The sequence below is a fragment of the Anabrus simplex genome, chromosome 4, assembly GCF_040414725.1.
Source record: "Anabrus simplex isolate iqAnaSimp1 chromosome 4, ASM4041472v1, whole genome shotgun sequence".
Classification (NCBI taxonomy): Eukaryota; Metazoa; Arthropoda; class Insecta; order Orthoptera; family Tettigoniidae; genus Anabrus; species Anabrus simplex.
Genome location: NC_090268.1, coordinates 330935199 through 330963198, shown reverse-complemented (window position 1 = coordinate 330963198; position 28000 = coordinate 330935199). Strand labels below are relative to the sequence as shown.

Genomic DNA, 28000 nt, shown 5'->3' with positions numbered 1-28000 from the left:
TCATGCTCATGACTTGCGTAACAAGATTTGCTGTTGCTTTGAGTAACTAACAGTTGGATCCATGTTTGCTCCATTATTTTCACTGACCATGTAACTGCATTCAGCTATGTGTGCGCTACTAACATACACATTTTTTTTCTCTTTATGTGTCTTCATATTCTGTCAAGCTTCATTTTCCTGATTCTGCTGATATAGCTCTTCATGTAAATAAGTTTGGTAGTAAGAGCAGAATTCATTTTTCATATATTAACTTCTGTTCTGATGTAAATGGACTGAGCAGTTCTCCCTGTGTCAGACGGGCTTCTTTCCATCATCATTCTAGACACATTTTCGTCATATTTTGTAGACTCCAATGCTAGAGTACCAGAACATCATTGTTCACCTTCAAGTCATCCCATTCTTGATCATAAAAGGAGCCAGGAAACTGAATATACCCATCTCTATCAAATTCAAGAACTGGTTTACATTTCAATGGAATGGCAGAAATAAAGTAGCAATTTAATCAACACATTGAGCAGCACAGCACACACAGGAGACTATTCTAATTTGTCCAGCTTGGCCATGGCAGACATACATGTCTACTCACTCAAACTTGACTACATACACACTTGTCTGCTTGTATATAGGATTTGACAATGTTGATTAACCGTCAAGTCCACTTTGATTATAATTCATGCTACAGTCTCCAATATTATATATACATTATACATTCAGGTATGAAAACATTTATTTTCTTTAGTTTGTAGCTTTCTTGTCATTCATTCATTCACACTGCATTTTCCAATGCTTAAGAGTAGTCAACATATTACAGTACCTTTTGATGCTGGGCTCAAGACCCCAGAGAGGAATGCAGGACATTATCACGAGGAAGTGTTGACAACCTGAAGTGCCAGACAGGTGACAGATCTACTACTATTATTATTCAGTTAAAAACATTTTACTTGCCCTACTCCAGTGGTTGGGTGTTGGCATGCAAAGAGAAGAGAGAGAGAGGTTCAATAATTGTGTGCAACTTGAATGAACTTTTAATCCAAAATTGTTACTTAACACATGCTTACCTAACCTGTTTCACTCTATCTGTTCCCCTCTTCCCTCACTTCCTCATCCCACAAGGGACAGTAGCTTAAAATTGGATAGTATTTTGCGTGTCTGTGATTATTGTCTGCTTGCATGACCACTATGGCCCTAGCAGATACAAGTTTCTCAACAGCCCTCAGCAGACACCAGTGGCAGCTTTACTTTATTTCTGTTTTTGATGTTGTATTTTACCTTACAATTAAATGCATGGTGGAATATTGCTACTGAAATGGTAGGAAATAAAAATGTGTTTTTGGTCCACAGAGGAAAATTTCAAATTTTTTGCTTGGCACTCGACGCATTAAAAGAAATAATTGCATACATTTCTGTGATACACTAAGTGTTGTCTTGATCTGAATCATTTTTATGGTCTCATGATGAATAAGAACTTATTTGAGCATCTCCAAATATTGTAGAAGTTGCCAGCAAGATGTAAGACCAATGTTGTTGTTGTTATTATTATTATTATTATTATTATTATTATTATTATTATTATTATTATTATTATTATTATTATTATTATTATTATTATTATTATTATTAATTCACTTCAATAATTATGGCTGATGTCATACCCTGAGTACATGTCACTCCCAATATCTGCAGGCCACCTGGCTGGGCACCAGTCATCTCGATAAGCCAAGGTCCAAAATGGGGTGTACATGCCACAGGTTCTTCTGCTTTTTCTTCATTTGAACAATATAATATTTATGTAGGATATCCAGAAAGTTAGTTTGCAGATATTTGCAAAGACTACTGTGGTTGCAGTTATTCTTTATACAATTCAGACACTACTCTGTGACAGTGAGGCTTTTTCCTACTGGTATGTGTGTGTGAATTGAGTGACCTACCATCCAGGCCCATAGCCAGTCCTATGGTTCAGGGGGGAAGGAACCTCTTGTTTAGGAGGGGCATCAATATTTAAGTATATCTACCCAAACCATAAGAAATGTAGTCTCAAATTACTTGACCATCAACATATTGCTTTTTTTTAATGCCAAGATTCTTGCAGTCAAATTTAAAATGCCGACTTTTTGTTCAGTTTATTATGCATGCATTTTTTTTAGAACAAAACCAGTCAACAGATGGCAGTTAAAGAATATGATAAAATAATGTCTGCTAGAGAGATGTGAAAAATACCAGATGGTATGGTGTTGCTGTGTTACACCTGCATCACATGCTCGGTCACAGACAGATGCTAAATATCATAGATCATAGATGTTAGATAGATAAGGTGAAGTTACGGCTGTAGGCCCTCTTTATACTTTACCGCTTGTTACATCAATGGAGCCCATTTTGGCAGATTGCTATAAAGGTAAAAGAAATCTTATATTTACCAACAAAAGTGAAATTACTGTATTTCTCCAAATCCAAGACAACCCTGAGAATGCAAGAGAACACCCACTTTTTCCTTCAAAAATTAAATTAGGCTTAAAAAGTGCTTTGTGATATCAAATAAATGCCTTTCTTGTACAGTACACATTTTTAGACTATCTTTGTCTTCATGCCAGCACCGAATATTGGCTTTAGTTATGCCGTATTTTCTTGCAGCTATACAATTATTCTTTATTTCAGCAAGTTTCATAACCATTAAATTGAAATCGGTATTATAATATTGAAGAGAACCCATTGAAAAATTGCTGGGAATACCTGTTCCACGTGTCTTTACAGTACGATGATCCGTCACAAAAATATTCCTGCTGTCTGTAAACTGTTAATTTTACTAAGTATCAGGCACAATAGATGTGTTACACCTCAGCCACTGAGTAGCCATAGCCTAAGAATTCGAAGGCTCGTATGTTTTGATGCCATTCTGTGGATACGAGAAACGCTTTTGTAGAGGCTAATACAGGGACATTTTCTTTTATCTATTCAGGGTATTGTTGGTCGCCGGTGCTGCAAACCTGTCTCCCGACAAGTAGAATGTCATTCTCTCTTTGCTATTGCCCGAGAACCAGTGACATTACTCTGAGGCACTGTACAACCTGTTGCCGCGACTAGTGATGTAGCCTATAGGCTTAATAAAGACGCCAACATTGAAGGTCGAGGTTTATGTGTGCCCGGAGGGTGAAGGGAAGCAGCGTGGTTACCGTGGTAGCTGTCAATGGTGTTTATTACTGTTAGGTCGCGAATGTAAGACGACCCTTGATTTTTCACATGTGATTCTGAGAAAAAAACTTTGTCTTGGATTCGGAGATATACGGTATAAACATGTTTAAACTCGTCATTTTGATGCGGCAATAATGCTAGCTATATCACATAGACCACACAGCTTGGTTGTACCGTCACTGGTTGGTTCTTGGGTTGCCAGAGGGATAATTTCAAGTTGATGGCTGTCAGATGAAGATACCAACAAAAGAAGTGGGTAGAAGACATACAGGAAAGGGAGAGTGAGAGGGGATGGTAAGGAAAGGACTGGGACTCATAATGGGCATTTTGTAATTTTCACAATGCTGTGAATACATCCAAACACACCCTATATTCTTGCATCCATGTTAATGTATTTTAATATCTAATTGTAATTGAGCTAGGTTGTGTGAAGAAGATGCCAGTACAAGCAAAGTCCATCCTGCCTCCCCAACCCCCACTCCCGATGGCTATGGGCCTGCTATCACCTGTGAAATGCACTCCTCTTTCCTTTTCTTGAAAAACTGGCAGGCATTCAGTCAACTTTGTAAGTATATCTGGCTAAATTTGATGATGAATTTGAAAATGTGCAGGATGAGCATCAATACAATGGACAGTCAATAGGCAACAATGATTTTATGATGCATGCAGTTGTGAAGTAGAAGATTATAATGCTCTCCAGTGAATGTTAATCAAAATGAATACCTGAGTATTGGCTTTCTTCAAAACATCCAGTGAGCAAGGTGACAAGTTCTAGAACCACACTGATACAGGTGAGTTTCCGTGTTTTCCCATTTTCACACCAGGCAAATGCTGGGGCTGTACCTTAATTAAGGCCACGGCCGCTTCTTTCCCACTCCTAGCTCCTTCCTGTTCCACTCGCCATAAGACCTATCTAAGTCAGTGCGACGTAAAGCAACTTGCAAAAAACATACAGGTGAGGAGACACGGATATTGCAAGCCAAAATATAAGAAGATTATTACAACTTACAAGAAATAGATTGAATTTTTGCCCACTGGCTCAGCGAGCAGTAACGTTATCTACTATCAGATAGGCCTGTAGCAGAAATCCAGAGCAGAAGATGTGTTGTGCTTACTTGCTGTGTTTTATTTCTTAATCAGAATTCCTGACCATAATTAAAGATGTTTGATTGGAAAACATTGATATCCCACTTACTGCTCTGATTTGGAAACGAGTAATTTTCATACATTTTTGCAACATGGCTAGCATTTCCTCAAAGATGCAAATGTCAACAGAGCTGCTGTATTGTTATACGTGATAGGGATATGAAAATTATACTCCATTATGATGCTGACTAGTGCAAGCCTGGCCAAACAGTGCTTATCACTCACATGCACTCTTGCTGCGCTCCTGTCATGCATGTTAAGTGCAGAAGTGGTGAGATGTTAAGGGCCGAGGAAGAGTTTAGCAGTCTGGCTTCACAATAGCAACACAGTCATCTTGTCGCCCATCAGCCAATTCATTTTCAAAGAGATTTTAAGAATTTGAAGGTCTCAAGACTGATTTCGATTTATTTATAAGACCTTATTTGCTTTTGACTAAGAATGTTTCCAATTACTTGCACTGTGAGCTGAAGGATCAGCAGTGCAACACCTGACTCAAGCATATTTCTACAATCCTGAAATATGCATGATTTTTGTAAAATACTTCAACAGCAATATCCTTGATGGGACCGGCAAGCTGCTTAAGGCTTTTCAGCACTCAGTTCCTTCTACATAAGCAAGCTGCTTTTTTAATTTTTGTTTTATAATTGACCAGCAGTGCATGGCTTCAACAGATTTTAAACTGCACAACTCTGTGTACTTCACTGTATCATGAACCTTTGTTGCAAACACATTATATAGTTAAAACGTAACTAAGCTAACGCATGTCCCATCTCAGATAAGGGTTCTTTGTTTTGCTAAAATGGCTAAAAGCATGTGCCTGTATGTAAAATGTTGTTTTTATAAAATAAAACCCAAACCCCATGGCAATACAGCCCTAATGGACCTTGGCCTACCAAATGAATTCTGTTCAGCCCGTAGGCCTGCTGATTATGAGATGTGCATGGCTAGTGTGACTATTCCTCTCAGCCATTATTACATAATTTTATTTTTATCATATTATATTTTATTACGAAGGCTGTGAGCAGGGATTTTGCTTCATCAGTCCGATTTTACCACATACAGTACAACCTTTTACTTACCCCTGCCTGTCACAACTGTCGGCAGACATCAATCTCCCTCATACACTTTCACTGAATAATGCACTGGTGGGGGATAGCCAGAGCACTGGACAGATGAGGTCATGCTCCTAGGGAAAGCAAGTGTTCAAGTCTTGACCAATGCTGCACTAGTGTGATGATGATGATGATGATGATGATGATGATGATGATGATGATGATGATGATAACTTCAGAGAAAAGCATTTTTTGAAATATACAGATGAATCCTATGGACAAAAAATATTTTGCATTAAAAAAAATAGCCTGTTAATATTTTCTTTCTCTAAATACCTCATATTGCATTGCACTGTTGAAAGAATAGAAGTATAATACAGTAGCATGGAAAAAATGAAAATCCACAACCTGTTTCCAGTCATTTAAGGAGGTCAGGAATAGAATAATTGAAGCCCCCACCTAGCTGTGAGGATAGGAATTGTGCTGGCTGCTGAAGCCTGTCGCACTCCTTTTGGGCAATAATTAATGAAGGACAGATGAAATGATAATGGAGAGTGTTGCTGGAATGAAAGATGACAGGGAAAACTGGAGTACCCAGAGAAAAACCTGTCCCGCCTCCACTTTGTCCAGCACAAATCTCCCATGGAGTGATCGAGATTTGAACCACAGAATCCAGTGGTGAGAAGTCAAAGCGTTTCTTCCTGAGTATTGGAGGCTTCCAGTAGTATGGAATGCTCAAGTATTAAATTCTATTATTTTGCAATAGATTGTAAAAATGAGACTGAGGGTTGCTGAGTCTCCTCTACACTCTGAGAAGAAACTGGAAGAGATTTGTGAGGGAAAGGGTAATCCTTCCATAAATCTCAAAAATGAATGGCATGGTTGGAAAGATTTTAATGCATCTTTTATAACCATGAGAAAAATATCCCAGCCTTTGTGCTGATATAAACATCCTCAGGACCCTCTCTCTAGTACAGACAATCACCACATTCCCTGTTTATGCAGAAATATTTACATTGGGTCCTCCTAACACAGCATTAACACCAGACTGTAGGAACATGCATGCATTTGTTGCCTTGCCTAACTAGAAAAATTCTCAGTAGCAGAGCAAGTATCTCCCTTGTTCGACTCGTTGGCTGAATGGTCAGCGTACTGGCCTTCGGTTCAGAGGGTTCTGGATTCGATTCCCCGCCGGGTCGGGGATTTTAATTGCTTCTGATTAATACTTCTGGCTTGGGGACTGGGTGTTTGTGACCGTCCCAACACTCTCCTCTTCATATTTACACAACACAGTACACTATCAATCACCACTGAAACACGCAATAGTGATTACATCCCTCCATATAGGGTTGGCAGCAGGAAGGGCATCCGACCGTAAAACAGGGCCAAATCCACATGTTCAATGCAGTTCACACCTGCGACCCCACAGATGTGGGAAAAGTAGTAGGAAAAGAAGAAGAGCAAGTCTCTCTCTTCTTAATCTCAAACAGAAATTTGAGGAAATCATACTTCAAGCAGACACCTGTCGGTATCATGCTCATCTCTACCTTGAAGCAAAATGAAATAATGAAAAGTGACTACTGTTTCAACAAGAAAATAAAGGGGCTACAGATTAGCAGAGTTTGGCAGTCCGCATTTGCCACAAGATGGCACTCTGTCACCAATTTGAGGAGGACCCAATCTGACAGCAGTGCCACAACTAAGTCTGTTTTACTGGTATAAAAGTATAGACACCCATTTTGGTCATGTTGGTTTGTCTTGTTGAGGGCTACTGCAGAGTAGTTCACATTTTTACATCATTCTGACCTAATATCCTCAAAAGATTTCTTAGAAAATATTGGCACATTTTATGTTGTTACCTGTAGCATCTGTCAATGCAAAATTGTCAGAGAAAACATCTTGCAGCACTAATTAAGTCTGATTTTCGGTTTTGAGTCCTGTTAGAGGAATAATATGGGATTTCTTGTTCACCACCACTACATTGGTCGGAAGTTATGGGTGTTTTCCTGCTTTTGATACCATTTAATTATATTATTTATTCATTTATCTACTGTGTGAGTATACTAGTAATTGACCAATATAAATAAAAGACAGAAAGCTAGAAATGAGGATAGTAACACACATGGAGGAAAAGTAAAATTACAGGTCATTGCAAGATCGGTGAATGTTGGAAAGGAAAATTAAGACAAATACAAAAATGCAAGCAGAAATGAGCTTGTCGGGTGCTGGGAAGAAATGGATGTAGAAGAACAGGGATTGAGGGGAGAGAACCTATCTACTTGCAGATGGCAGAGTATGAAAACGAGGAGGTTGTCCTTGTTCTTTTGTATTTTCACATCTGTCCTTATCTTCTCCTTCTGTCGCTCTCTGTTCCGATGCTGATCTGTTGTTGTGTTTATTTTTCATTAAAATTATATATCCAGATAATGTTGAACTGCAATAGACAGTGTTTCAATGTCCTCAAAGTGAACTCTTCTGGTTTCAACTGGGAGATGTTACAAATCTGCTAAATTAACATTTTCTCTGCATAATAGATAAAATGCATGGTCCAAACTGAATGTGCTCAGGATTTGAACAACTTTCTTTGCCATATTGCTTTTTACAGTGTCTACAGTGAACATCAAAATTAGTTGTAGAAGTTTTAGAAATATTGGCATTAAACGAGCTGCCTGGTCTAAAAATCACCTGTCAGTATAACTGCCAAAGAAAATGGAAGAAGAAATTACAAGGTTACTGATCATTATCTGAACTCTACTGTATGCTGTTATGAGAAGACAAAATACAGTGCTTGATAAAATGCGTGTGATGTCACTTACTCCACTCGCTGTCAGCCATATACATTGTTGAGGCATTTAATAGTACATTCAAGTGTTAAAACAAACTGGTAAAATGCAATTGGCATATGAAATTCTACTAACATATGCATATTATTATTATTTACTCACCTTTCTAAACAAACAGCAACCGAGGCTGATAGATCATTCTCAGCAGCCTTAAATTCTTGATAAATTCCATCAGGTTCTGGGAATTTGTTTCTTATACAGTTATACACATGATAGTATAACAACACTATTTTTATGACCAACTGCAGTCCACGAATTAATCAAATTTGCAAACTATGCTACAAATCTTTCTTTTAGGAATGGGGATATCCCTTCTCTTTAGAATTGTTTGGTTTTACAGCTAAGTTGTGTCTTGTTGTATAAAGCACCTCTGTAGGCCTAAGATTATTGAACTGTAAACAAACAACAGTTATACAGCCCTTTACTTCATTTATATTTTGGAACTCGAGACTGTACATTCTTTAGAGATCAATTGGCATAGGAATACAACTTTCACATTTACACCATGAAATGTTATTGCTTCTGTCTAATAGAATTTCTTTATGGAATAGTAATTCCTTATCGCTATTTGACCGTGGTGGGTTCTTGTTGGGTTTGAAACAATATGATTTTAGTTCATTCATTTTCATACATAATTTCTCTCTCTCTCTCTCTCTCTGTGTTTTTATTTTAGATGTCTGGACTGGGAAGCTGCACCGATTAAGGAATTATGCTTTACATCTAAGCTCCTGATAATGTTTATTTGGAGTGTAGTTTTGTCTTTAAGACATCCTGGGATCTATCCCAATTTCCTGCACAGATATTTCCAAATACACACACACAATCCCAGAACCCACAAGAAAACTACTTGTTGGTTTCTGCAGCAACATGTGCTCAGCGCTGGTTGACAATGGGTTAATTAATGATATGTCTGAAACTTCAGAACTATCTATAGCAACGGACCCAAGTGTACATTATAAGTTTTTCCATCAGTGGTTACTGTTACAGATATAATTAATATGTAACACTACATTTTTATTAAACAGAAATATTACTTGCCTATTTGTTAATAAGGAATTCTCTAACCAGGAAAAATAGGTAAAGTGAAAAAGTTCAGTATTATTGCTGCCTGAAACATAAATATGTTTCTATTGAACTTCCTTTCAGTATCCATTGTATTCAAATGCAAGTATATGAAATAATTACTAATGGGATTGGACAACACGGAGGCATCTTGCAACTATCACCGATTTATTTAGGAGCAGCAGTTATCTCATTGCACATACACTTGCTTGGAGCTGATAGTAAATAATAGAAGTGACGTCACCATGTTTGACGCTCAGCTGTTTATCTTTGAAATCAGATTCTTATACAGAAAACATAGTTGTTTTTCTTTATTCAAGACCTCTGTTTCAATTTTTCTATCATTTTACACCAGACTGCTCCTTTAATATTGGAGTATATTGTAAATTAGCTGTGAATAAATGCTGAGTTTGTATGTGTTTATGACTGTGTGTGTTGTCTTTGGAAGGTGTGCCATTAGCCCATTGGCACAAAGTGCTAAATTTATAAGTAGACATTTCTTTTAAGTGCTTGAATTCTAATCAACATCCTGATATAGTTAATTTACCATTATGGTATTAACATTATACTGAGCAAAGTAATTTGCTCATTTTATATATAAAGATTATTTATAAAATGTCTCAAATATTTTGTTTGCCTCCCTAATTTTTCTCTATTCTACTCTGTGACCTTAACAATGACATCTGTCAGACTGCATTATGCACTTTTCCAATTAATAACCATGTTGTGCGAAAGACATACGCTTTATAATGATCTCTGCTGGTTGAACTGTTTAGCACTCTTCAAGAACAATTGACATTTTCAATACAGAATGTCAGCTAAAAGCATGGTCTGTAGGCTTCCTTATGCAAGGAGGAGGTGTATCAAGGATTTGTCTATATTATTGGAAATGTAATTCATAATGTTGATATTTATCCTTGTGCAACCAAAACTAGCTTCTTGTCAGTTTTTAGCTGTGGAGAATGGTGATAATATTTTCCATACCTTTATCGCCTGCATTTAATTTCGTGCATTTCTACTTGAAAGGGTTGCTGATAATCTTCATTAGTTACTTGCCTACTACGCTAAGTTTTCGCGGTAAATTCTTGTGCAGTATATTAAGGTGTTACTGGTTATATTTTCTAAAATATTAATTTATATCTTGTAATAAATACTGTACATTAAAACTTCTCCAGACACTCACTTCTGGAGACCAGACATTTTTTGATTCTCTGGCAGAAATAGATGCGTATATATGGAGAATTTGCTTCCTAATCGCAGATAGGCCTATTCTTAATAACTGATGTACTTACTATAAAATAAGCAGTATTGGACACAATTTTCGTTTTACTGAATATGAACATGGTTCGAGAAGTGATGAATGTGAAAATGAAAGCACTAAATTTGAACTATGCAAACTTTTAAAAGCTGGCTTATAGTCCGTTGATGACTCTGTGTGCACCGAGGATTGATCTGTGGATACTGAGTGTCTCGTTCAAAGTGTGACTGATTATACTACTGTATTAATTATGGATAGAAATGAGGATGAAGCAGTCAAAGCAACAGAAGCTTGTGAATGCCGTTAGAAAGTGAGCAATTTGAAAAGTACTTCATCCATAACAGAGATGGAAATGGACTTACACTTATTTCAGAAGTAGAAATGCATCTAAAAAGTAAACTAAAAGTGCTTCCACAACACAAACTCTCGTATCAGATTACTTTAAAAGTCATCATCATCATTGTCCCACTCCAGTCACCCGGGTGTGTTTACTTTAAAAGTAAAGAGGTTATTAATAAATGCAATGTCTTTTCATTTTGATCTAGGAGAAGCTTCACAGTACTGTCTGCACTATTTGTATTGTATGACTGTATTACACCTACTATTAAACCTAATACTATTGATGGAACATGGTTTATTCTTGATTACAGCTGAGTATTCATTTGGAAAATGTGTCCCCAAAACTGTTTTTATTTTCCCAAATAGTAGACACTTGTTACTAATCGACATTTGTAATAAATCCCTGAAGAAGTTTCATGTACCTGTATGTAAGTATGTATGTATGTTCCACCAACAAATGAGTCTTAACACATCCCTGTACTCCGGTGATCTCTTGATCAATATGTATTTTCCTTCCACTTTTAAATTGTCTGCGATCTCATACGTTCTCTCCCCCTCCTTGTGCCATCCCTTCCATAGCACCTACAAGCAAGGAATCTCTTTTCAGTCAATTTCTCTTCCTATTTTTTATCACCTGTAGAATCATATTCCTTTCATCAACTCATTTTCCTGGCCAGTTTTAGAGTGAAGAACCCAAAAGTGACCCCAGATTGTAATAAAATAAATTAGCTATGTACTGCAGCTTTCTTTTCCTTGTAAAAATATACCAGATATTCAAGAGCAACAATCTTTTAGTAGTTGCTGTAGACTTTTGACTCACACTTAACACCAGGCTTGTATTTAAATTATACTAAGAGCATACTAGTACCACAGTATCTATCTGATACCACTTCACAGATTCATATTTATGTACCATATGTCCTGATCCTTTTCACTTGATGTGTTTTGCTTTGGATCCTGTTCTGTATTAAACATGCTCCTATTTATAGTGCACTGAATTTAATCCTACAACTTGCTATAAAATTTTTGGAGGACTTTTATATTGTATGATTACTTCTTATACTTTCTCATTGTGATGATTAATTTTAATTTCAGTTAAGGCTCGCAGTTAGTTGACTTTGGTGTTCATTGTTCTTATCATGAAATTCATGTCGGTACAGTGTCATATTTGTTAATCTGTAAATCTCCTTTGTATTATCTTGCGCTGACATTTTTCATAGTTCATTTCCATCCAGCTCCTTGAATCCTTAATAGCAAGTTTCCTTGGCATTCAGAGGAAATGGCAGCAATGCTTCCTTCACATTCACAGTATCATAGCTTTAAATTTCTCTTTATTAAAAATTACTAGAAATTTTGGAGTGCTACATATTATTATTTTAAAATAACTTACCACGTATTCCTTGATTAGAATTCTAACCACCGGGCGAGTTGGCCATGCAGTTAGGGGCGGGCAGCTATGAGCTTGCATCCGGGAGATAGTGGGTTTGAGTCCTACCATCGGCAGCCCTGAAGATGGTTTTCCGTGGTTTCCCATTTTCACACCAGGCAAATGCTGGGGCTATACCTTAAGGTCACGGCCGCTTCCTTACAATTCCTAGGCCTTTCATGTCCCATCGTCGCCATAAGATCTATTTGTGTCGGTGCGACGTAAAGCCACTAGCAAAACAGAGAATTCCTAATCCATTTATTTTTAGATAATATACCTGTAAGTACTCTGTTATCAGGTCCCCTACCATTTAGTGGTGTTAGTATTCTACTGTTGTTCATTTTCTTCTTTATAGGAGATGCCTCTCCTTAATAGCATGAATATTCAAAACGTAAAAAATGCACCTTGTTTTCTTGACATGGCAAAAGTCCAAAAGCTTATGTCTATAATTATGGTCAGTGAGAGCAACAATCTAAATATCAGTAAAGAATATAGTTTTTGTGCACATTGACTGTTTCTTTTCACTTTCTTTCAATTATTTCACATTCGTACCATAATTAGCAATATAACTCAGGTTTCATATTGATATTGATTATAGCCTTTGTTTAATAATCTCCAGAACAAGTTGTCAAGTTGTCAGGCCATGCAATTATTAGCCTATTAATAATGTATAAGAGTAGTATGCCTACCTCTTATCTAGAGGCCCCAGGTTTGATTCCTGGCCAGCTCAGGGATTTTTACCTCGATCTGAGGGCTGGTTTGAGGTCCATTCAGCCTACATGATTAAAATAAAAAATTGAGGAGCTGTCTGAAGGCGAGATAGTGGGCCCGGGTTTAGAAAACCAAGAATAATGACCGAGAGGATTCGTCATGCTGACCACACGACATCATAATCTGCAGGCCTTCGGGCTGAGCAGCAGTCATTTGGTAGGCCATGGCCCTTTGGGGCTGTTGAGCCATGGGATTTGGTTTGTATTATTATTATTATTATTATTATTATTATCATCATCATCCAACATTACCCATCAAATAAGCTTGCATCTTCAGAAATTTGTTCAACAAACTTCTGCAAGTCTCAGTGGGCTGATATGGCAGGCTGAAGAACTAAGTGTTAGGGTTCTGATAGCTTCTAGAAGGTACTTGAAATTTGTGACAGTTCAGTTTTGTTTGAGTGAGCTGTGGAGTTCTCCAATAATTCAGTGGAGGAAGAGCTGATATCTCATGCTGTTGTGGGCAATATGGTATGCCACATTCTATTGAGATGAAATTAGATTTACTAGTAACATTTTCTGAGTATTTACTAAATTTTATTGCCTCATCTAGGTGATTTCATCAAATTTTGAAGTTCTGACTACTATTTTGAAATCATTAAATTGTTATGTTTTTTACATTCCACACAGTTTACTGTGTTCACTTAACAGCAAATTTTTCTGGTTGGAATTTGCAAGCACGTTTGCTTACTTTTTCCTTTAACTACTTTAACGGTTTTTGGAGATACAGAGATGCCGGAATTTCATCCTGAAGAAGTTCATTTATGTGCCAGTAAATCCACTGACACGAGGCTGACGTATTTGAGCACCTTCATATAAAAGGCCAGTGCTCAACTAAGTTATGCAGCCTGGCAAAAAATGTTTAAAAATCTAAAAATTGTTTAGGTAGCCCATCTCTGTTTCTGGTATTACAAAGGTAGCCTAAATGAAGGTATAAATCACAATTTTATCAATATACAAATATGCGTTTTCACAAAATTTGCAAAAAAAATATGCAAATTTATTATTAAGTTCCTTTTCGGGTTGAATAGTGTTGTTATTTTATGTAATTTATCTACCGTAAAATGGGGTGATTCTGATCAGGTGGTGTAAATCTGATCATTACCTACTTTTCAACAATGAGAAATGTTGGTATGGTGTTATAACTGGTTCCATAACTGATCACTGTTTTGACCTCTAGATAAACTTGTCTACAATAATGGTAAGTTGTAGTTCACATTACCAACAATTGCCATAGTTAGCAGATGTTTCTCACATCACGTGATGTAAGGACATCAGTTGGATAACTTCTGTCACTGACAAGTACCTCAGTTGTAGAAATGAAATGAAATGGCGTATGGCTTTTACTGTAGTGTTAGGAGTGTCTGAGGACATGTTTGGCTCGCCAGGTGCAGGTCTTTTGATTTAACTCCCATAGGCGACCTGCACGTTGTGATGAGGATGAAATGATCAAATCAAATCAAAATCTCTTTATTTGCAAATGAGGTGTCTACCTCAGTGGCAAATGGTACACCAAAATACATTATTGTCAAGCACTAAATATTAAATTAACAAGAGAAGAAAATTTTCCTATAATACAATATTATACAATTTACGCTAACAATTTTTTCTATTAAACACACAGCTCATCCTTAATAAATTTATATTGTTTACAAAATTCTACTTATAATATCTCCTGTACTACTTTCAGATATAGTCAACTGATATACAGTATGTGGAATTACTTCAAATGATAAGATTAAAATTTACATTGCATTTATTTACTTTTTTTTTTTTTTTTTTTTTTTTACCCATTCTGAAACCTAAGTAGCATAACGACCTGCTGCGTCTTAACCAGAGCCCCTTTTGCCACCACTTTTCAGAGTTCCTGAAGGGCCTTCACAGCTACCGTAGCGGTCCTAGGGCCCTCGAAGTCCCCATTGTACTTCACCCCTACAGGCAGTCCCCTACTTTGGCTGTCCAAACTCCTTAGACCAGGGGATGGAATTAATTTATTCACACACATTTATTTACAATAACCTGCACTGGTCGAATGCCCTCTAACACTTCATTAATTTTTCTCTGTTGCTGTTTATTCTCTTCTTGAATATCTGTACAGATTTAAGAAAAGGATCAAACACTACCCCTGGTAAGCTGTTCCACTCCTTCACACCCTTCCCAATGAATGAAAATTTACCCCAATCGCTTCTGCTAAAATTCCTTCTAATTTTATATTTGTGGTCTGTCCTGCCGATATAATTATTTTCCAACTGAAGCCTCTCATGGATATCTCCCCATGCTTCTTCTCTTATATAGGCTCTATATAATCCTATAAGTCTAGTTTCCTCCCTTCTCTTACTTAAAGTTTCCCACCCAAGTTCCTTTAACATTTCTGATACACTATTCTTTCTCCTGAAATCTCCTGTTACAAATCTTGCTGCTTTTCTCTGCACACTATCTATTTCTTTTATTAGGTATTCTTGGTGAGGATCCCAAACACTGTTTGCATATTCCAATAACGGACGAACCATACTTAAGTAACTTTTTTCTTTTAATTCTTTATTGCATCCTTTAAGTAGCCTCATTATGACATGTAACGATCTGTGTGCTTTCCCAACAATGTCGTCAAACATGACCCTTCAAGTGCAAATTACTTTCAAATCTCACACCTAAGTATTTGCACTTGCCATCTTTTGGGATAACTACCTCATCCAAAGTATATTCAAATTCAGTTTTAAAGCTCCTGCTTGTAAAAGTTGTAACAGTTGATTTGCCTCCATTAACCTTCATATTATTTTCTTCAACCCATTGTTGGATACTTTCAAGGTCCCTTTGTAGTTCTGAACAATCCTCAATGTTATTTATTTCCCTATAAACAATTATGTCATCTGCATACAATCTTATTTTTGATGTTATATTGTTCCCTAAATCATTTGCGTATATTAAGAAAAGTAACGGACCAAACTTTCTCTTCCTGCGATACATTATTTCCTACTTTGACTTTCTGAACCTTTGAATTTAGAAATGTTTTTATCCAATGTGTAACCCTTACGTCCAATCCTATTCCCTCCAATTTCTTTAATAATATTCCATGTTCCACTCTATCAAAGGCTTTGGAAGGATCTATGGCTATACAATCTACAGTAACTGACCTCCTGAATCCAATTGATCTGATATGTCCTGCTGAAATCCCACCAGTTGTGCCTCACAAGAAAATTTCTTTCTAAATCCATACTGGCTCCTCATGAACCAATTTTTATCATCACATATCCCTCTGATGTACTTTGATATTAAACTCTCCAGTATTTTACAAACTATACTGGTCAGGCTGATTGGTCTGTAGTTCTCTGGTTTCTTTTTATCACCCTTTCCTTTATAAATTGGTATTATTATAGATTCCTTCCATTCCTTTGGTACTACACTATTATTTATGACATAGTCAAAGAGAAATTTTAAATAAGGCACTATGTACCACCCCATTGTCTTTAATACCTCCCCAGTAATTTGATCACTTCCTGCTGCTTTTCCTTGCTGAAGCAGTTGGATTTCTCTAAAAATATCTTCATTTGTGAATGAGAAGCTTCTTGTTTCCCTCTGTGTCTCTCCCTCTCTATCTTCTGTTTCAGTTTCCAACTCCTGACAATCATCTACTGAATCTCTGAATACCCTACTAAATAGGTTTGCTTTTTCAGTATTTGTTAAATGGTGTTCATCCCCTTCTCCCACCATTGTAGGAATTTGGATTCCTTTTCCCTTTTGATTCCTGATATATGAATACAGCCTTTTCCATTTCCCTTTGTGGTTATTACCCTCTTGAAGTATGCCATTCATATAATTATCTTTTGCTTCCTTTTTCAATCTATTTAGTTTCCTCATTAGCTGTTTTCTAGTTTCTCTACTCTCCCTACCCTCTTTGATTTTCCTGTTTACTATTCTACATTTTCTTTTTAATTTTCTTATTTCCCTTATATAATAAACAGGGTCTGAGGTCATTTTACCCTTAACAGATACAAATCTCTTCTCTCCTTCCCAAATGATTCCTTTAAATTTAGCCCAAAGTGTATCCACATTACTCCCTTCACTTATCCAACAACTGAATTGTGATAATAATAATAATACTTTATTAACGGAAATACCATTTTGCATAACAGTAGAGTAGTATAGACAAAACACTGTAAAAAGAAAGTTCAATGGAGTATAAGTAGAAAAATATGTACAGATATATACACAGGTTATATTACAAGTAAGCACAGGAAAGTAATAGTCAATTCTGGAGATTATGTAAATGAGTTCTAAGTTTTGACAATGAGCAGTTAAATATATCAATATCCACTTTGTTTATAGATCTTGACATTCGTTCAATTGGCCCATTGAATGCATAGTTAGTTCTATGCCAATTTGTAGACAATGTATTCTTGAACCTTGTGCGTCTGTCTGCTACATGTACGTTAATTTTTGCAAGGAGTTGTGGACAATTCACCAAGGAATGAAGCAATTTAAAAATGAAGAGTGTATCCAATAATTCACGGCGTTGTGACAGGCTATGCAGATTTAAGGACTGTTGTAGGGATGTATAATCAACATTATCATCTGAGAATCCTGCTCTAAAAGAATATAGACGAAGAAATTTATGTTGTACTGAATCTAATCTATGGATAGAGGTCTGATGAGAAGGGTTCCAAACAGGTGAACAGTATTCTAGTATAGGGTGTACCATAGATACATACAGCAATCGATAGGTAGCTAAGTTTTGAAAATTCCCTAGAATATCTAGTAATGCAACCCAATCTTTGAAATGCTTTCTTACAAATATTTTCAATATGTTCATTAAATGATAGGTTATAACTGAATAAAACACCAAGGTCATTTACTTGTGAAACAGGAGTTAGAATGTTATTACTAAATTTGTACGGAAATGATATTTTCTTCTTGTTTTTAAAAAATGATATTATTTTACATTTCTCATGATTAAGTTTCAACCCATTTTGAATACAGTACTTTTCCAGATGATGTAAATCTTCTTGAAGTTTTAAACAATCAAGTGAACAATTAATTTGCATCGTCGGCAAACAAAAGCAATTTAGAATTCTTAAGTATATTTTTAATGTCATTTATGTAGAGAGTAAAAAGTAAGGGCGCAAGGTGAGACCCTTGAGGAACTCCACTGGTAACAATAATAGGCGCAGAAAAATGATTCCTTATTTTAACAATCTGCAGGCGATTTTTAAGATATGATTCAAACCGTAGCCCGTTAGTTTTTGCAGCAAGATATCGTGATCAACAGTGTCAAAAGCTTTTGAGAAGTCTGTATAAATGCAGTCCACTTGGGAGTGGTTCTCTATTGCATGTAAGTCCCAAATTCATCAACTTTAGTTTTTCTGTACAATTTCTTGTCTTGTGTAACCCTCTTATTAAGCCTTTTTGGTACGAGTCCTACATCCATTATTACAGCCTTATGGTCTCCTATTCAGTTACCTCAGTTTTATCAACAATTTCCCATGGTTTAACCCAGAATACATCTACATGATGATGAATACGACACATACACCCAGCCCCCGTGCCAGAGAAATTAACCAATGATGGTTAAAATTCCCGACCCTGCCGGGAATCGAACCAGGGACCCCTGTGACCAAAGGTCAGCATGCTAACCATTTAGCCATGGAGCCGGACCTCAGTTGTAGAATTGTTAAGTTATGATATTTTTACTCTCATACAAATATCTTAAATACTACTATTAATTTTTATATCTATAGTTAACACTGTTTTCATACTTTCCATATCTGATTATAATATTTCAATTTTGTAGGGTGAATCCAATCATGAGGGTTTATAAGAAGGTTCTGGGATGAACTCTAAAATCAATATCCTAGTACAAGCTTTCGAACAAGTTGTGTTTTTTCTGCCTCGGTCAGGTTCGTTTTTCAGAAAGACAAAGTAAATGTTACTATAAACAACACAAACAACTTCCATTCTCAAGAATGTCATTTTGTATGCTGTCAACAAAATAAAAATATCCAACCCTCATTTTTGCGGAGACATTACTAATTGAAGATCTACGATTGAAATTTGACCTGCCAGTTACATTTTGATGGGCAAGTCTATACAAGAAAGAGAGCAAAAAGTAACAATATTTGCTTGGAACTCTGTTCCACAGAGGCCTCGATGAACCAATCCTAGACAGGCATGAAAAATGAGCTCCGACATTTTGTGCATGGCAATCACTATAAAATCTGCATGATGAAAGAGCACCACCACCCCCCACCTGACTCAGGATGTATGTGTGAACTAAATGGCCTTTTCTGTGGCAGATACCACATTCTCAAATGTCAGAAAAGGGATTTTAAAAATATCCAATTTATCAAAGATTAAAACTGTAGTAATATACTGTACTTACACAGTTTGTATGCATTTCATTATTTTTTTCATAATATATATATATATATATATATATATATATATATATATATATATATATATATATATTTTGGTAACATATTTTACAACGATGAAATCATATACTTTTAATTCTGCACTCTCCTTTTCTGCTCCTTTATTTTCATTTGCCTCATGCTCCTCTATGTCATGGTTAGAAGGCATGGTATGAAGGTTTAATGCCATAAATAATTATGATTATATTATTGTTAACGTTGATCGTATATCATTTTACCACTTGGAACTCCAGTAATTTAGACGTTTTTTTTGTAATCATTCATAATTCTAATGTTTTGTATAGCACTACTGTTAAGTGTATTGTATGATTTTTACAAATTAAGTCTGAAATAAAATGTGATACATTGTTATAAATACTAAACATATGTTTAAAAACTCAAAATAATGATCAGATTCACACATTGGTAGATGGATTCCACTCTTATATGCAAAATAATTGATTGGATTCACCCCGCCTTGTGGTTAGATAGAAGGCACTGAGGCTCAAGTTGTAGGATTCCTGCTAGATATAACAGATATTTTAGAAATTTTTATATTCATGAGGACAAATGGAATGTCACTATTGACGTATCCAAAGCTTCTGATAGGGTAGATCATGGGAGAGTGCTGGTGAAAATGAGGACTGTTGACTAAACAAAAGAGTGGTTGAATGGGTGGCTAAATATCTAGAGAGAAAAAAAAAAAGAAACTCGGAGAATTAGAGTAAGTGGATCATGTAACAATTAAGAGGGTGGAAGGTCCCACAAGGCAGGATGATTGTACTTTCATATTTTCTTATGTATACAAATGGTACGAGAAAAAGAACAGATAAGGCTTTTGCAGAATTTGTGACCATCTGCAAAAAGACATTGACAGTCTTATGGGGTGGACAACAAACAATGCTATGACTGTAAATGGGATGAAAAGTCAGGCTATAAGTTTCACCAGAAGGAAAAGTCCTTTCAGTTTTAATAATATTTGCTTTACGTCCCACTAACTACTTTTATGGTTTTCGGAGCCGCCCAGGTGCCGGAATTTAGTCCTGCAGGAGTTCTTTCACGTGCTAGTAAATCTACTGACACGAGGCTGACGTATTTGAGCACCTTCAAATACCACCGGACTGAGCCAGGATCGAACCTGCCAAGTTGGGGTCAGAAGGCCAGGGCCTCAACCGTCTGAACCACTCAGCCTGGCCTTTTCAGTACCGTATGTTGATGTGTCAGGTGAGGATCATCCTGCTACCGTATGTGACACAGACGGTACTACCCACGACTGCCTGGCCAAAGGTCAAGCGGCCATTACCAAATTTGACACCCAAAGGGGGGGACAACCAGCTACGGACAGAGGAGTCTTCCCATTGGAGGCCAGGTGAATCCTTTGTGAAGGAAAGGAGAATGTAGTCAACAGTTTAGATGGTGGAAGAGGACCCAGTCCCAATGACAGATAAAATGGAAGAAATTTCTCCTGTCAGGAATGTCTGTATATCAGTGAAGCAGCTGCAAAAGGTGTCTGTATCCCTGAGCAACAGCCTAAAGTTACACCTTGCAGTAGGTATAAAATGCCTCTGGGAGTGGTGACCCTAATGAAATAATTGCAGATGGTACTTCTAAACTTGCCTTGGAAAAGGTTAGGGCATACCCTGCAAGCGATGCACAGTTCCTTGGGTACTGAGGGTGTGAAAAATGGGCAACCAGTAACCAACACCATGAAGGTGGGCATAATCAACCTTAAGCCTCTGACAGGAAAGACAGAAGAAGTGGTGGATTTTATGGAGAAAGAGAATTATGGTTTTGAGCGAAGTTAAGTGGAAGGGCAAAAGAAAGAAGAGAATGAGGAAAGGATATGCACTATACTGGAGTGATGACCGAGAGGCAAAAATTGGAGTGGGCTTGATAATTTCAAAACAGCTGGAGGAGCATGTGAACATGGTAGAGAACATCGACAGGATAATGAAAATTAGACTGAATAGTCAGATCTTCTGCAGACTCAGATAAATAACAATATTATCGGCAAATCTCGAAGAGTTTTGATTTCCTGTTCTTGGATTGTGATTTCCTTTACTGCCTTTTCCATATAAACATTGAAAAGCAGGGGGGAACAAACTGCAGCCTCGCCTCGCTCCTTTCTAGAATGCTGCTTCTTTTTCAAGACCCTTGATTCTTATCCCTGCGGACTGATTTTTATACAGATTGTAGATAATTCTTCTTTCTTTCTTTCTCGATCACCTTCAGAATCTTAAATAGCTTGGTCCAATCAACATTATCAAATGCCTTTTCTAGATCTACAAAAGCCATGTATGTGGGCTTATACTTCTTAATTCAGTTCTGTAAGATCAGACGTAGTCGGGATTGCTTCAAGTGTTCCTGCATTTCTTCTGAAGCTGAATTGATCTTCTCCCAACTCAGTTTCAACTTGTCTTTCCATTCTTATGTAAATAATATGTGTTAAAATGTTGCAGGCATGAGATACTAAACTAATGGTGCAGTAGTGTTCGCACTTGTCAGCACCAGTTTTCTTGGGAATAGGTTTAACAACATTCTGCTGAAAATTGGATAGCACTTCTCCTGTATCATACTTCTTGCACACTAAATGGACCTTGTCATGTCGGTTTATCCTAAGACAGTCAGTAATTCTGAGGTTATGTCATCAATTCCAGGTGCTTCATTCCTATTTAGATCTCACAAAGCCCTGTCAAATTCTGACCTGAAAATTGGGTCTCCCATTTCATCAGCATCAACAGATTCTTGTTGTTCCAGAACCATATCATCTAATTCTTTAACTTGATAAAACTGTTGGATATGTTACTGCCATCTTTCTGTCTTGACTTCTTTCCCTAGAAGTGGTTTTCCACCTGAGCTCTTAATATTCGCACACCTACTTTTCATTTCTTCAAAGGTTTCCTTGATTTTCCAGTATGCAGCATCTACCTTTTCTAGGACCATACAACCTTCAACATCCTTGCAACTCTCTTTCAGACGTTCTTCCTTAGCTGCCCTCCACTTTCTACCTACTTCATTCTTTAATTGCCTGTATTCTTCTCTGCCCTCCTGATTTTTTGTTATTCATCAGTCTGGTCTAGTATCTCCTGAGTTATCCATCGATTCTTATATCTTTCCTTTCTTCCTAACATTTCCTCAGCAATCCTATTACCTCACTTTTCACAACTGTCCATTCTTCCTCTATTGTTTCCTTCAGCCTTTTCATTTAGTTCTTGTGCAACATGTTCTTTGAAACAATCCCTCACACTCTTTTCTTTCAACTTATCTAGATCCCATCTCCTTGCACTCCTTCCTTTCTTCAGTTTTTTCAATTTCAGATGGCATTTCTGACCAAAACGCTGTGGGGAGAGTCCACGTCTGCTCCTGGTGAAAGTCTTTCAATAAAACACTGGTTTCTGAATCTCTGCCTAATCATAATGAAATCTGTTTGATACCTTCCAGTGTCTCCAGGTCTCACCCATGTATACATCCATGGTTTGTGGTGTTTGAACCAAGTATTAGCACGGACCAAATTATGATCGGTGCAGAATTTCAACCACCTGACTTCCTCTTTCATTCCTTTGTCACTATCCAAATTCTCCTACTGTATTACCTTCTCTTCCTTGGTCTACCACTACATTCCAGTCTTCCATCACAATTAGATTCTCATCACCTTTTACATATTGTATTAAATCTTCTACTTCTTCATATTTTCTTTCAATTTCATCATCATCATCCCAGCTAGTAGGCATATAGAGCTGCACTATTTCATTTTGATGGTCATAGTAGCTTACCTGCTGCCATATTTTCTTATTATTAAACCAACTCCTGCATTTCCCCTGTTTGATTTTGTACTATTTTGATCATTCTTTAGTCGCCTGACCAAAAATCCTACTCTTCCTGCCAATGTACTTCACTTATACCAACTGCATCTAAGTTTAGTCCATCCATCTCCCATTTCAGATTCTCTAACCTACCACAATAATTCAAACTTCCAACATTCCATGCTCCGACTCGCAGAATGTCAGTATCCAATTTCCTGAGATTGCCCGGAGATCCGAATGGGGAAATTATTTTACCTCCAGAATATTTTGCCCAGGAGGAAGCCATCATCAGTAAATCATTCATGCAGAGAGAGCTGCATGTCCTCAGGAGTTAGTTACGGCTGTAGTTTCCTGTTTCTTTCAGCCGTGTAACAGTGTAAATGCAGCTAATCCATGTTAAGTATTATTACAAGGCCGTCTCATTCAATCATCTAGACTGTCGCCCTTGCAACTTTCAAAAGGCTGCTACCCCCCTTTCGATAAACCATTTGTTTGTCTGGTCTCTCGACAGATACCTATCAGATATGGTTGCAACTGCGGTTTGGCTATCTGCTTCACTGCGACATACAAGCCTCTTCACCGTGGCAAGTCACAGCTGGTAGTGATTAAGGGAACTCAGATAGTACAACGGTACGTCATGGACATCATGCGTCCTCTTGTGTTATCTCTCATGCGACAGTATTGTGGTGCCGTTTTTCAACAGGACAGTGCTGTCCACACACAGCACATGTCTCTATAAACTGTCTGCGTGATGCTGAGGTACTCCCATGGACAGCAAGATCCCCAGATCTGTCCCCAATAGATGTGTGGACCAGCTCGGACGTCTACTCCGTCCCAGTGCCAGTAACTAGGATATCAAGGACCAGTTACAACAGTTGAGGGCCAGCTTACTTCAGGAGACGACATGACTTTGACGCCCTTCCCAACCGATTCAGTGCATACATCCAGGCCAGAGGGGGTGCAACGTCATGCTGATAAGTGGCTCGTACTGCGAAGTTCTTTGTAAATTTGACTTGATTTTGTAATAACTGAAATATGACATACCCTCTGAATACATTAGGTTTCATTTTGTTTTCTCCACTTCTTATGGGTGTTTTTTTGTCAGGCGGTGTATTTGAAGATTTTTTTTCTTTTTTTTCCAGAAGGTTAACCTATGTATATTAACTCTCTACAGTTCAATGTGTGCATATATTTGTAGCTAAATGATGTATTCCATTTCAGATTTCTTTGGCTCTTCTAATTTCTTATACTGTATACCATTATAAATGTAATGTTTAATAGCTGGAAATTTTTCAGGCAAGTGGTAGTGCTGGATCATCACAATGCAGAGGTGATCGCAGACAACCACAGGGATCTGCTTCGACATCAGTTAACCTGCATGGGCACAACCAACATCATCATCACCATCACCACCACCACCATCATCACCATCGTTATGTGCAGCCCACCAAATCCACTGAGTCTCTTCTCTTGCTTCCAAAGTATTCTGGAGATCCAACACTTTCTGATTCCAGTCTCAGCTGTGACTGCTTGGATGTGACTTCACCTGTGGCGGATGGTAGCAGTCAAACAATAAGATTCTTCCCTACGTCTAGTCCAAATGTATCGTCGAATAGTGAACAGAACACATATCATCAGCAGCAGCAATCACCTCAACAAGGACAGCAGAATAAGGCAAGTCAGACAGATGCTAAAGAGAGTGCTCAGGAGAATGGAGCAGAAATAACACGGCTCTGACAAAAGCTCAATAATAATGGCCAAACAGAAGTTTAGCCATTAAATACTTTGGTGGGATATTAACAGTGTGCAAATAGTTTTTCCGAAGAACTTTTAAATTATTGGATTGGAATCATCTAAATTACCCTGGAGTGAAGAATGTGGAAACACGTAAGTGGAAAGGTAAAAATACATGAAAGAACAGTCTGCTAATTATAGTATTCCTACTCAGAAAATTGCTTTAAGATAACCAGGAACACTATCTGGCGAGTTCAACTACATTAAATATTACTCTACCTACTCCACAGCTGTTGGAGTCATATCCAAAGGAATCTCTGTAAAATAGGCTTTTTATTTTGCTCAAAATATTAAGCACTAAGTTAAATTTTACGAAGTATCTATTAGCATTGCTCCTTAGTAGATATTTTATATCTTGCTTAGAAAAAGCTACTCTTCAGGTTTAATATATTTTTAATTAATGGAACTTTTCTACAAGAGAAACGTGAGATATCTTTGCAGGCTAATGTTTGAGCTTCTCTCTGCTGTCTAAAAAGGCATATAATTCTAACTAATGAAGTGCCAATGTTCTGCGCTATGTTAGGTGTTAGCTGAATTGGACTATACCACTGGAGTTACTGAAGGACTCTGAAGTGTGACTCTTTCAGAGAGTGTTTAATTGTGTGGTTGTTCTTTAAGGTGGAATAGTCGACAGGTAACTGTCTTGTTATACTAGTCATATTTCCCTGTTTTTCAAAATGAAAACTGAATCGAAATCTATCCAGACAATAATGATTATTTTAATTCATAGTGTAAAGAAATAAAGTTATGCTTAAAAATGTCTGAAATTGATTATCAGAACTGGTTTCTTTGTAAATGGGCTTCAATATTATTTTGTAAAGCATACCAGGGAAAATGGTATTAATGCCATTACTATTACATAGTTATAATAGGTATTTGTCTATATACATGTAACAAAGTAGCATTTTGTTCTTTGTTAAAAATTATATAAATGTAAACATCGAAAACTCTTCAGGCCTATAGCATATGTAATTTTCAACTTGTATATATCATTATTATTTGTAATATGCAATATATTTTGTTTTATATTCCACTTGTGCAGGATTTAAATGTTTTTTGAAGTTATATTTTTTTCCCACTAAAGGTGGGAAAGTGTAAATAAATGTTATATTAATATATTGATTTCTGATAGGTATTTAGATTGAGTGGAAATACCAAAGTAAACAATTACATGACTATTTTCAATGTTTTCTCTATATAAGAAAACAAGCTATTCTGTGGTGTGAAGTGTGGATGTTCCTTGGCTAGAAATGTGATATAATGAAGCTACCCAAAGTTAAGAAGCAGCATGTACCAAAGATGTGTCGTCTGATGTAGTGGCAAACCAGCATATCAGCGATAACGATCAGTGTCTGTGATCATTTTGAATGTGAGAGTTTCACAAGCAAGGAATCTCCAGTATAATAGTAGACATTAGTCATGAAATTATTTGATATATATTTCAAATAGAAACATGTTTGGATACAAATGTGTGTTCATACCAAATAATTATAAGCCATTATGTTATTTATATGAAAAGATAAAGATAAACACTATCATGAATTTTTCTTTGTTTTTCAAGCTCTTTACAAGCCACATGGTGCATAAAAGTAAAACGTTACTACATCCTATTTCCTCATAAATGAAATTGTTTCACTTCTTATTGGCATGATCTAATAGAAAGCTTACTCTGTTATAATCAAACTCAGGTATTGATTTCAGGCTTCTCCTTTCAGATATCCTTGGGCTAATAACAGTAGAAGCTACAAAAACAGAATTGTAATATTTTTTGGACTTACAAAAACTGTTCTGTCTTTTAGTACTTATTTTGCTTTTTAGCATCATGTTACTTTTGTAAATGACAACTTCTGCTACTGAATTAAAATGTATTTCATTTTCAATTAAGATGTGAACTGATATTTATTCTAAAATATACCATTCCATTTCCAGCTGATTTGTGCCTCTTTTGACTTTTTCTTTTAGAGTTAAATTAAGACATGCTACTTTTGGTTTAATACTACTTTTCCCTTGACCCTATTTATCTGAATGAATATAACCCTGAAAAAAAAGGTATTCAAAATCACAAAACTCATATCTCATTTAAACACAGTCTTGGAGGAGTAAAAGATGAAAATAAACAAATCCAAAACAAAAGTACTGGGATACAGTCAATACAGGCAATATTAAATTAGGAAATGATGTCTTAATGAATGAATGAATGAATGAATGAATGAATGAATGAATGAATGAATGAATAAATGAATATTTAATTGCTAACAATGTGCAGGGAAAGAATTTCTTACAATCAATAATTAGTACAGTATTTCTTCAGTGATTCCATTCTCAACTGGCAACTTAGCACTCTGTACCACTCACGGTTCACCACATCTCTTGCACCTGCAATTAGGGCCAGGTTCATGGAAGAACTTGATTTGATACAGCTTCTGATGAAAACTGTGCACAGAAAGCCTGTCATTGTGTATCTCAGCTCAGTCTCCCTGTGACCACTCTTGGTTTGTCATGGCATCACTCAGTTGGAATTTCTCCCATATACCAGATCTCTTTTGCTGAAGTTTTTACAGAGTCCCTATAAGCTAAAGCGGCTGGCAGAAGCATCTTCAGGTGCAGCTTTTCTACATAGAACACCTGTCTAGTCAATTCATGTACAAGGCATGAGAGAATGTACTTCAGTTAAAAAGCTGGTGTATGGGAGGAATTCTAAATACTGGGTTGAGCAGCTCAGGCTGTTCAGGTGCTGGTCTTCTGACCCCAACTTGGCAGGTTTGATCCTGGCTCAGTCCAGTGGTATTTGGAGGTCGTCAGCCTCGTGTCGGTAGATTTACTGGCTCGTGATACAGTTTTAAATAGCAACTGTGAGAGCCACAAAGATCGAAAGACAAGGTTTATGTTGAACTCTAAAAGTTACAATTGGAGG

The 28000-nt window shown here is 36.8% G+C and overlaps 1 protein-coding gene across 5 annotated transcripts in view; it reads left to right on the top strand.

Annotated features, from left to right (window-relative positions):
* LOC136871959 (putative uncharacterized protein DDB_G0291608) overlaps window positions 1-27019 on the top strand; it is a 609035-nt gene extending 582016 nt beyond the window's left edge. For 4 of the 5 annotated variants that reach the window (XM_067145717.2, XM_068227275.1, XM_067145718.2 and 1 more), the window contains one exon: window positions 24589-27019. In XM_067145717.2, coding sequence (XP_067001818.2) covers window positions 24589-25029 — 441 coding nt within the window. In that variant the 3' untranslated portion in view covers window positions 25030-27019. The remainder of the gene's footprint in view (window positions 1-24588) is intronic. The other variant, XR_010859845.2, reaches the window with a different exon arrangement.
* The last annotated feature ends 981 nt before the right edge of the window (window positions 27020-28000 follow it).